This window comes from Equus quagga, chromosome 17 (genome assembly GCF_021613505.1).
Source record: "Equus quagga isolate Etosha38 chromosome 17, UCLA_HA_Equagga_1.0, whole genome shotgun sequence".
Lineage (NCBI taxonomy): Eukaryota > Metazoa > Chordata > Mammalia > Perissodactyla > Equidae > Equus > Equus quagga.
In genome coordinates, this window is record NC_060283.1 from 38,774,225 (window position 1) to 38,784,237 (window position 10,013).

A 10,013-nucleotide genomic window follows, 5' to 3' on the forward strand; every position below is an offset into this window, starting at 1 on the left:
TACTCAGTCTGAGCAGCATTCAGGAGCCATCTCTCAGCAAAGTGATTCTTTCCAAAAGAGCGGTAACGGCTCACCATCTCTTCCTCGTCGTAGGGCACTGGATAGATTCTTCTTGTGTAGTATTTCGATTCTTTCAGGAGCAAATTGACTTCTGGCACCAGCACCACGATGTCATGCCCCTTCTCACTGAGAGGCTCAATGATGTCCTTCATACTGAGCCAGTGGCTTCCGTCCTGAGGGACCACCAGCAGCTTGTCACCTACACTCATGCCCCACAGTGATAAGAAGAAAACCCCTGCAGAAACTCTCCAAACTGCACGGAGAAGGCAGGCCATGCTGGAGGGAGTGCAGGTAGCAACAAGAATGACTACTTACGCTCCAAAACCGCTGGGCTACTGCCAGATTGCGTAAACAAACCAGTCTCCCAGGTTCTGCCTACCTCTCTCTGCTCTGAATTATGCCCTTTGATAGGTAAGAACCTAATCTAATATTTAATTATTTCTAAGCACACAGCGAACATGAACAACCAGACACCTTATCAGCTTTCACCTGATATTCTGGGTTTATTTTTCTCTTCATCTCCATCAATCTGCCTCTTCTACTCCAGAAACAGTCACAGTTTAAGGACATTTAGAGAGACCCCTGGAGGCCTGCCTAGTGCTCTGTCCTGAGCCCCTGGATTCTGCAGCATCAAGGAGGACATCTATACATGAGTAGCTGTCAACACTTCTCTACTTCCTTGACAACTTTTCTCAGAGCAGAAAGGAAGTGTTAACAGATGCCAAATTCATGACTCCAGACAACACCATGGAGCTGCCCACTCCACATCCTGGTTACCTGGTTCCCACAGTGATGCCGGAAAAAGTGGGCTCCAGGAAGACGAGTAGGCACACGGAAGTCTGACGTAACTTTCCACGCCACATCTCTTGGATAGAACACTATTCTAGGGGGTTATCTGTCTTAGCAGAGAACCATATTTAATCCTAATGGAGACATGCTCTAGACTACTCTAGACATGCTCTAGACATGCTCTAGGCCAGAAATTCTCACTTTGCATGTGGTTAAGAGCATGAATTCTGGAGTCAGCCTGCCTGTTCCCAACTGAGCGACCCCAGTGCTCTGGGTCTGAATTGCCCCATCTGTCATGTGCAGGTTGTATCTGGACCCCCTGGGCCTGTGAGAATTAGCTGAATTACTCCTCCACAGTGTGAGGACATGTTCTTCTGAGGGGCTCCCTCTGGCTCTGAGCAGGCAGCCAAGTGTACGTGCTGTGCACTGAGGGGCACTCTGGGGGTCCACAAGTAGCTCCCAAAGTCAAAGATGCAACGATGGTCTGTGAGGTTGAAAGAAGTACAGGAGAGGGATTGAAGAGGAGCTGCAAAACTTAAAAAGGGGAGGAAACGGAGAAATCCAAAACGGCAGCAAAGCATCACGTGACAGGGCATCTGATGGGAGCGACTCAAACACCCAGCAGCTGAAAGAAAAAGATGGCCCTAGCACCAGACCCCGGACACCTGCAGAGCACTTTCTGGTATGAAACAAGCTCCCATTATCTTAGGTTCCCAGGGTCCCTGTAACAGTAAGGACCACACACCGGGGGACCTAAACCACAGAAATGCATCGCACAGTCCTGGAGGCTGGACGTCTGAGATCCAGGCACGGGCAGGGAAGATTCCTCCTGAGGGCTCTGAGGGAGAAGCAGCCCCAGCCCCTCTCCTAGCTCCGCTTGGTTCACCGGCTGTCTTCCGCTTTACTTGGCATTAGAAGCATCACTCCCTCTCTGTCATCATGTCCCCCTTCTCCCTGTGTGCGTCTGTGCCCAAATTTCCCCTTTTTGTAAGGACATCAGTCATATTGAATTAGGGCCCCTCCTCACAACGATCTTATCTGAACTAAACTAAGGACCCTTTTAATCTTTTTAGGAAATTCCGTAATATTTTCCATAATGGCTACACCCATTGATAGTCCCACCAACAATGCACAAGGCTTCCCTTTTCTTCACATCCTCACCAACACTGATCTCCTGTCGTTTGGAGGATAGCCACTCTAACAGATGTGCCGTGCTCTCGTTGTGGTGTTGATTTGTATTTTCCTGACGATTAGCGATGCTGAGCATCTTTTCATGTATCCGTTGCCCATTTGTAAGGTCAGCAATATTCTGAGACCAAACTCAGACAAAAGCGTCACAAGAAAATCAGACTACACACCAATATCTCTTATGAACACAGACGCAAAAATCCACAATAAAATACTATCCAACCAAATCCAGTAACAACTAAAAAGGATTATACACCATGATCAAGTGAGATTATCCCAGGAATACAAGATTGGTGTCCAACTGAAAATTAATGAATGTAATATACCATATCATTAGAATAAAAGACAAAAACCACGTGTTCATCTCAAGAGACACTGAAAAAGCATTTGACAAAATCCATCACCCAGTATGGATAAGAACACTCAACAAACCACGAAGAGAAGGGCGCTTCCTCAATCTAGTGATCTGGGCATCTATTAAAAATCTCCAATTAAATTGAATGGTGAAACGCAGAATGCTTTCCCCATAAGATCAGGAACAAGAAAAGGATGTCCCCTCTTCTCACTTCTATTCAACATGTCCTGGAGGTTCTGGCCAGGACAATTAGGCCAGAAAAAGAGATAAAATCATCCAGATTGCAAAGGGAGAAATAAAGCTATGTCTGTTGGCTGATGACAACATCCTGTATATAGAATATCCTAAGGAATCCACTAAAAAACAAATTAAAACAAATACAAGTTGAGCAAGTCTTCAGGGTACAAGATCCATGTTTAAAATTAATTGTATTTCTAGAATTGAGATTAGAGAAATAAACCCTCACATTTGTAGTCAAATGATTTCTCACAATGGTCTGCAAACAATTCAAAGGGGAAAGAAATCTTTTCAACAACTGGTACTGGGACATCCAAATGCAAAAAAAGTGAAGTTGGACCATTACCTCACATCACTCAAAAAAAGTCAACTGAAAATAGAACACAGACATAAAAATAAGAGCCAAAACCATACAAATATTAGAAGAAAACAGGCATAAGCCTTGTTTTGTTTTTTCCCGAAGATTGGCACCTAAGCTAACATCTGTTGCCAATTTTTTTTTCTCTTCTTCTTCTTCTCCTCAAAGCCCCCAAGTACATAGTTCTATATTCTAGTTGTAGGACCTTCTGTTTGTGCTACGTCGGACGCCACCTCAGCATGGCCTGATGAGCGGTGCCATGTCCCCACCCAGGATCCAAACGGTGAAACCCCAGGTCACCGAAGCAGAGTGGGCAAACAACCACTCAGACAGGGGGCCGGCCCCAGGCATAGGTCATCTTCACCTTGGATTTGGCAATGGTTTTTTAAATATAACATCAAAAGCACAAGCTACAAAAGAAAAAATACATCAGTTGCATTTGATCAAAATTTAAAACTATTGTGTTTCAAAGACATCATCAAGATGAAAACAAAACCCAGAAAGTAGAAGAAAAAAACATAACCATCTATCTGATAAAGTGCTTCTATCTATAATATATAAATAACTCTTACAACCCACAACAAAAAGAGGCCCACCCAATTTAAAAAATGTAGAAAAGGTTTGAACAGAGATTTCTCCAAAGATATAGAAATGCCAACAAGCATAGGAACAGATGCTCAAAATAATAGTCATTAGGGAGATGAAAATAAAAACAATGAGATATCACTTTATGTACACTAAGATGGCTATAAAAAAACATTTTAATGGCAAATAATAAGTGTTGGCAAAGATGTGGAGAAATTGGAACCCTCATACAACACTGGTGGGAGTGTAAAATGGTACAGCCACTGTGGAAAATAGTTTGGCAGTTCCTCAGTAAATTAGACATAAAATTATCAGATGACCTGACAATTCCACTCCTGGGTACATTCCCCAAAGAACTGAAAGCAAGTGTTCCAACAAAAACTTGTACACAAATGCTGAGAGCAGCACTATTCACAAAGCAAAAGGTGGAAACCCAAATGTCCATCAACTGACGAGTGGATAAATAAAATATGGCCTGTTCACACAAGAGAATATTGTTTGCTCATAAAAAGGAATGAAGTACCGATACATGCCACAATGTAGATGAACCTTGAAAACATTAAGCTAAGTAAAGAAGCCAGGCATGAAAGGCCACATATTGTATGAGTCCATTCATATGAACTATCCAGACTAAGTAAATCCATAGAGACAGAAAGCAGACTGGCGGTTACCAGGGGTGGGTGGGGGGGAGGATGGAGAGTGACCTCTAATGGGTATGGGCTTTCTTTTGTGGGTGATTGAAAATGTTCTGAAACTGATTGTGGTGATGGTTGTACAATTCTGAAAATCTACTAAAAAGCACTGAACTGTAAACTTTAATAGAGGGATTGTATACTATGTGAATTCTCTCAATAAACTGGTTTTTTAAAAATACCCACTTTACCTCATTCCCCTAGAGTTATCTATGTTATTGAGCAACCAAGTTTCTAGTTTTTCAGAGACTCATGTCGAAAACTTTTAACCCTGACTATTCTAGCATTTAGTCACTCATTAGATAATTGCTCATTAATAGAAAGAGAGCTGTTAAAATGCCCAGGATGTCTATTACTCTCCAATATAACCAGGTATAAAGATGAACACAGGGTGTTGAAAGAGAAGCAAACCACTGAGGGCATGGTAGACACCGGCCTAAGTCATGTGTTTAAAAAAGTGCCTATTAAGAATGACTTGGCATTTTGCGCTTTTGATCACCTGACTTTCCTACAATTCAACTTCAGTTCACAAATAAATGCTGAGATTGTAGCCTGAGTGAGTACTGGTAGTGGAGACCGCTGTTGGGAGACAAGGTGAGTTCAGAGGGTGGGCAGAGGATCCTTGCTGCCCCCACACCACCCAGCTGGGGGCCTGGGCGGGTAGAAACCACTGATACTCACTTGGAATCTATTTAGATCACTGTTTCTCAACTTCAATAATGTTGACATTCGGGCAAGATAATTCTTTGTCGGGAGTGGGTGGGTGAGTATTTCTTGTGCTTTGTAGGATTTTTAACGGCATCCCTGGACAACACCTCCCAGAAGACAGTGTCATCCCCCAATTGCGACCTCAAAAACTTCTTCAGACATTGCCCCCCAAGTGGATAAATCTCTCCTGTTTGAGAACCACTCTCTAGATGATTCCAGAACACAGAAGAAGAAAACGTGGGAACAGAAGAGCTACAACTGAGGAGTTAGGATTGAGTTTTCTGGGAAAATGCTCGCCAAAGAATGTTGCAAGAAAACTACGTTGTCTTTATCACCTCACAGAGAGAAAGTTGCAGCCTGTACTGGGCTAAGGTCCAGGGAAGAAAGAGATAGGGCCACAGTCTCCTCTTAAAGTCTACACAGCACTTTCCCATGTTGCCCATTTGATCCTCAAACAACCCTAGGAGGGGTGAGCCAGAGGTTGTCAGCCCCGTGATCAGATAAGGAGGCTGAAGTCCAGGCTGCATGGCCAGGAGGAGGCCCGTTGGATCCTTTGACCCACCATTCAGTTTCCTGTCTTCCTTAGCTGAGGCTGTGTATTTCCAGGTCTGGTATAACAGGATAAAAGACTGTCTGGAAGCAGGTGACCTCGGGGTGGGAGGGTGACAAGGGAGTGGGTTCTTATCCTGCCCCTGCTCCTGGCTGCAGCCTGTGGCCTTAGGCAGCTCACTCAGCTTGCCTAGAAGCATCAGTTTGCTCCTTTATGTGAGAGAGTGGGACTACCTCCTGTCTGAGGGTCTCCATCCTGTTACTCCAGCCCGAAGCAGCCCTGTGCATCTGTGTTGCATTCACAGTTTTCCAAGTTCTCCCCTGAACTGGATCTTACCTGCCCACCACCACTTCCGGAGTGTTCCCATTGCACAGATGGAGAAAGGAACACTCGGGGGTGAGCCACCTGCCTCGGCCACACAGCTGGGTTCCAATCCCTGTCTTGTAGCTCTTACTCTGCTAGTGTAATGGGAACGAGCAAGGGATCCCTGGGGGCAGCAGGGGAGCAACAGCTGGCCTTTCCTCACCCTAGTTCAGGGAAGGGCTGAGCTCTCCACTCCCTTCCCCACAGCAGGCTGGGCAGAGAGGATGTGCTGGTCCAGGAGCCTGAGGTCTGGCTAGGACGTGCCTCCAAGGTCTGTGTGCCCAAACAGGGAGAGTAGAAACTTGTCCTGTGGAAGCTGTGAGCAGTTCTCTGCACTGCAAGTGGAAGACACCGGCATTCATCTCTGAATTCCTTTCTTCTAAGAAAAACACTCCAACAGCTCATCTAACAATGAAATGTAAAGGAAAGATCTCTTCCAAAAATATTTGACTTGAGCCTCCCAAGAGGAGAAGATACTAGCCATGGGACAGACGGGTCTCAACTAAGGAGAAAGAAGGACAATGGAGAGAGCGTTCCACTATCCAACCTGGGTTGGAGTCTCCATAGGCAAAGGGAAAGGCACCTGGGACAATGTGACACAAGCAGAACTGCCTTGGGGGCAGGTGACAAGGTGCACAGGGCTGGAGAAGACGCCCTGGGCTGGAGAGGAGCCGGGATAAGCGGCTTCAGAACATCTGGGGCTGCCCCACGGCCCAGCCCCTGAAGGTCTCCCAGTGGGAACCGCCAGCCATGTGGCCGAGCGGCTGCTCCAAGGGCATCTTGGGCAGAAACAACAGAGGAGCCCTGAGAGGTGGCTGAGTCCCTCCCTGGGCAGACGAGGCAGGAGGCACCATGGGCAGAGGTGGGAAGTGATCCGGTTTACTCTCCCCCATGGGCGAGGCTGGGAGCCCACAGTTCCCCAGAGACTGGGCTCACTTTCCTGGACCCCGAGTCTTAGCAAGATGCAGGGAATGTTCACCAGCCCTGGTTTTCCAAAGACTTTGCAGATTTTTAGAAAACATGTTTGAATATCTGTTTTAAGTTCGGCAATAGTTGCCTACGAAACATGCTTGCTGATTTGATTCGCGAAATCGAATTTCATTGTTTCATTTGAATGGGTGGATTATTTCTGAAGTTAAATGTGTTTTTAAACTTTTATTGTCCATTTGTGTTGTGTTTACTTTATGTATTGCCTGAATATGTTAATTGCCTACTAAGGAATGGAGTTTGATTTTTAGCTATAAATCAGACTTTTATTTTTTCTGATCTATGATGCATCTTCTTTTGTAAAATAAGTTATCGAGATGAGCTCATGTAATGAAATTAACCATTTTAATGTGAACAAGTCAGCGGCATTTAGGACATTCACAATGCTGTGCAACCGCCACATACATATGATTCCAGAACATTTCCATCACTCCAAAGACCACATTTTTTTCATAGTGGTGAAACAATATTATTATCTAAGGAAGAAAAACTTGATTTTGATCACTTTATAATCACAAATATAAGGAGATAATTACATATTGTACAGAATTTTTCCTGTGATGTCACATTGGGATGACAACTGAGATACAAATGTCAGTCAAGAACAGAGAAGGGTTCACAGTATCCAAAAGTTCATTCACTGCCATCTGGTTTCTCAACAGGACTAAATACAAACTTTTTGCAAAAACATAATGGTTGGCCCAAGATACCAAACATAAAGTTTTTCCTTCTGATGCCAATGTTTCTTATTACTCTTTCGCTTATTAACTTCTTGGTTAAGTTTTCGTGACACACATGTTTTCTATTCCTGCCCCGTGCTCCCTGGAACCAGTCCACTTATGCTCATCCCCCAGTCCCCACCGCTCTTCAGAATGACTCTAACTGTCCAAAGTCTCAACAAGAAATGGGCAGGTGTTCAAGGAGGGTGGGAAGGGTCTTTGGGACCTACTGAGGCTTCTTTCTGTAGAAAAATGCATTGAAAAGGAGGATTCTGGTGTGAGAGACACAGTGGTCTGAAGCCTTTCAACAGTGGAAATGTTAAAACAAAAACACCCAAAGCTCACAAGTTTCTAAATTCGAAAGTAGCTCGGGGCCTTCTTGCCCATGTGTCAGGAGGGCATCTAGAAACACCTGCCTTAGTCAGAGGTCAACACACCTTTTCGGTAAAGAGTCAGATAAGAAATATGTAGGCTCGGAAGGCCATACACATCTCTGTCACCTTCTCTTGGTTGTTGTTGTTTTTCACATCCCGTTAAACATGTAAACACCATTCTAAGCTCTGGCCATATAACAAGAGGCCTCTGGGCAGACTAGGTCCACCAGCTATAGGTTGCTGAGGTTGGTGGGATCAGATTCTGGGCACAGACCTACACGTAGATCATCAAGCCATGCTGTGGTGGTGTCCCACGTACAAAAAATAGATAATACATAACAACAAAAAGGAAGATTGGCAACAGATGTTAGGTCAGGTCCAATCTTCCCAACAACAACAACAAAAAACTCTGCTTCAGATCTCCTACACAGCCCTTGCTCCAAGTCTGATATCCCATTTCTGAAGTGGTTCTTCAGACAGACATCCAAGGTGAAAGTAGGCTCAAGGAGCCAAATGACAGGGAGACAGAGCTTGTAAGAACAATGGCTTCCCACAAAGAACAGGGGCAATCCAAAAGAAATAAACCACCCACCTGAGACAGGATGCCCTCCTTCCTGCAGTTGACCCCGCCAATGAAGACCATGTTGGGCATCACTGGTTTTGGATACTCAAACACAAAGTCATATCTTAACAGCCAAATGGAGGCCTTCTGATATAAGGTGGGTAAGTGCACATCTTTCTTGAGAAGATTCCATGCAAGGTCTTCATACTTTGAATACAGACAGTAAAATAGGTAGTCCTCCAAGTAACTAACGAGGAAGTTGGCCACACGTTGGGGGAAAGTCATCCTGTCTGAGAACTGGGTGTAGCATCTGGGAGTGTAGGACACCGGGTTTGGGCTTCTGGTGAATGCATACTCCAGGGAACACGGGAAGCCCCTGAAGAGGTACACGGAGGGCAGGCCCAGGTATTCAGCCAGGATCACCCCACAGGGTAAGGCCGGGTCTGTGAAAAGGGCATCGAACTTGCTCTCCCTGAGGAAACTCAGGGTCTCAGAGTGGTTCAGGAGGCTCTGGCAGTTGAGGAAGTACATGCGGATAACGATCATGGTATTCCTGTACTCAGTCTGAGCAGCATCCAGGAGCCATCTCTCAGCGAAATGATTCTTTCCAAAAGAGCGGAAACGGCTCATCAGCTCTTCCTCTTCATAGGGCACTGGATAGATTCTTCTTGTGTAGTATTCAGATTCTTTCAGAAGCAAATTGACTTCTGGCACCAGCACCACGATGTCATGCCCCTTCTCACTGAGAGGCTCAATGATGTCCTTCATACTGAGCCAGTGGCTTCCGTCCTGAGGGACCACCAGCAGCTTGTCACCTACACTCATGCCCCACAATGCTAAGAAGAAAACCCCTGCCGAAACTCTCCAAAATGCACGGAGAAGGCAGGCCATGCTGGAGGGCGTGCAGGTAGCAACACGAACGACTACTTACACTCCCTGAATCAGTGGGCTCCTGCCTAGTGTCCTAAGAAACAGATTGAGGTCTCCACACACCTGCCTATCTCTCCTGGCTCTGAATTTTGCCCTTTGATAGGAAAGAACCTAAATTAATGTTTAACCACTTCTAAGCACACAGCTAACTGGAACCAACCAGACACCATATCAGCTTTCGCCTGATGTTCTGGGTGTAATTTTCTCCTCATCTCCATCAGTCTGCCTCTCCTTCTCCAGAGTCAGTCGCAGTTTGAGGACAATGTGGAGAAGCCCTTGTTCGCCTGCCCAGCTCTCTGTCCGGAGACTCCTGGATTCTGCAGCATCAAGGAGGACATCCATAGGTGAATAGCTCTTAACACTTCTCCACTTCCTTGTCTACTTTTCTCAGAGTAGACAGGAATTGTTAACAGATGCCAAATTCATGATTCCAGACAGCACCATGGAGCTGCCCACTCCACATCCTGGTTACCTGGTTCCCACAGCAATGCCGGAGAAAGTGGGTTCCAGGAACCCGAGTAGGTACACGGAAGTCTGATACCACTTCCCACCCCCC

The 10,013-nt window shown here is 45.5% G+C and overlaps 1 protein-coding gene across 3 annotated transcripts in view; it reads right to left on the reverse strand.

Annotated features, from left to right (window-relative positions):
- The window catches only part of LOC124229284 (UDP-glucuronosyltransferase 1-6-like), a 96,605-nt gene extending 87,170 nt beyond the window's left edge, over window positions 1-9,435 (reverse strand). The window contains exon 1 of one of the 3 annotated variants that reach the window (XM_046644423.1): window positions 8,558-9,435. In XM_046644423.1, coding sequence (XP_046500379.1) covers window positions 8,558-9,418 — 861 coding nt within the window. In that variant the 5' untranslated portion in view covers window positions 9,419-9,435. Of the gene's footprint in view, window positions 1-23; window positions 368-8,557 lie in introns of those variants that run through there. The other 2 variants (XM_046644422.1, XM_046644421.1) reach the window with 2 other exon arrangements.
- Between the last annotated feature and the right edge of the window lie 578 nt (window positions 9,436-10,013).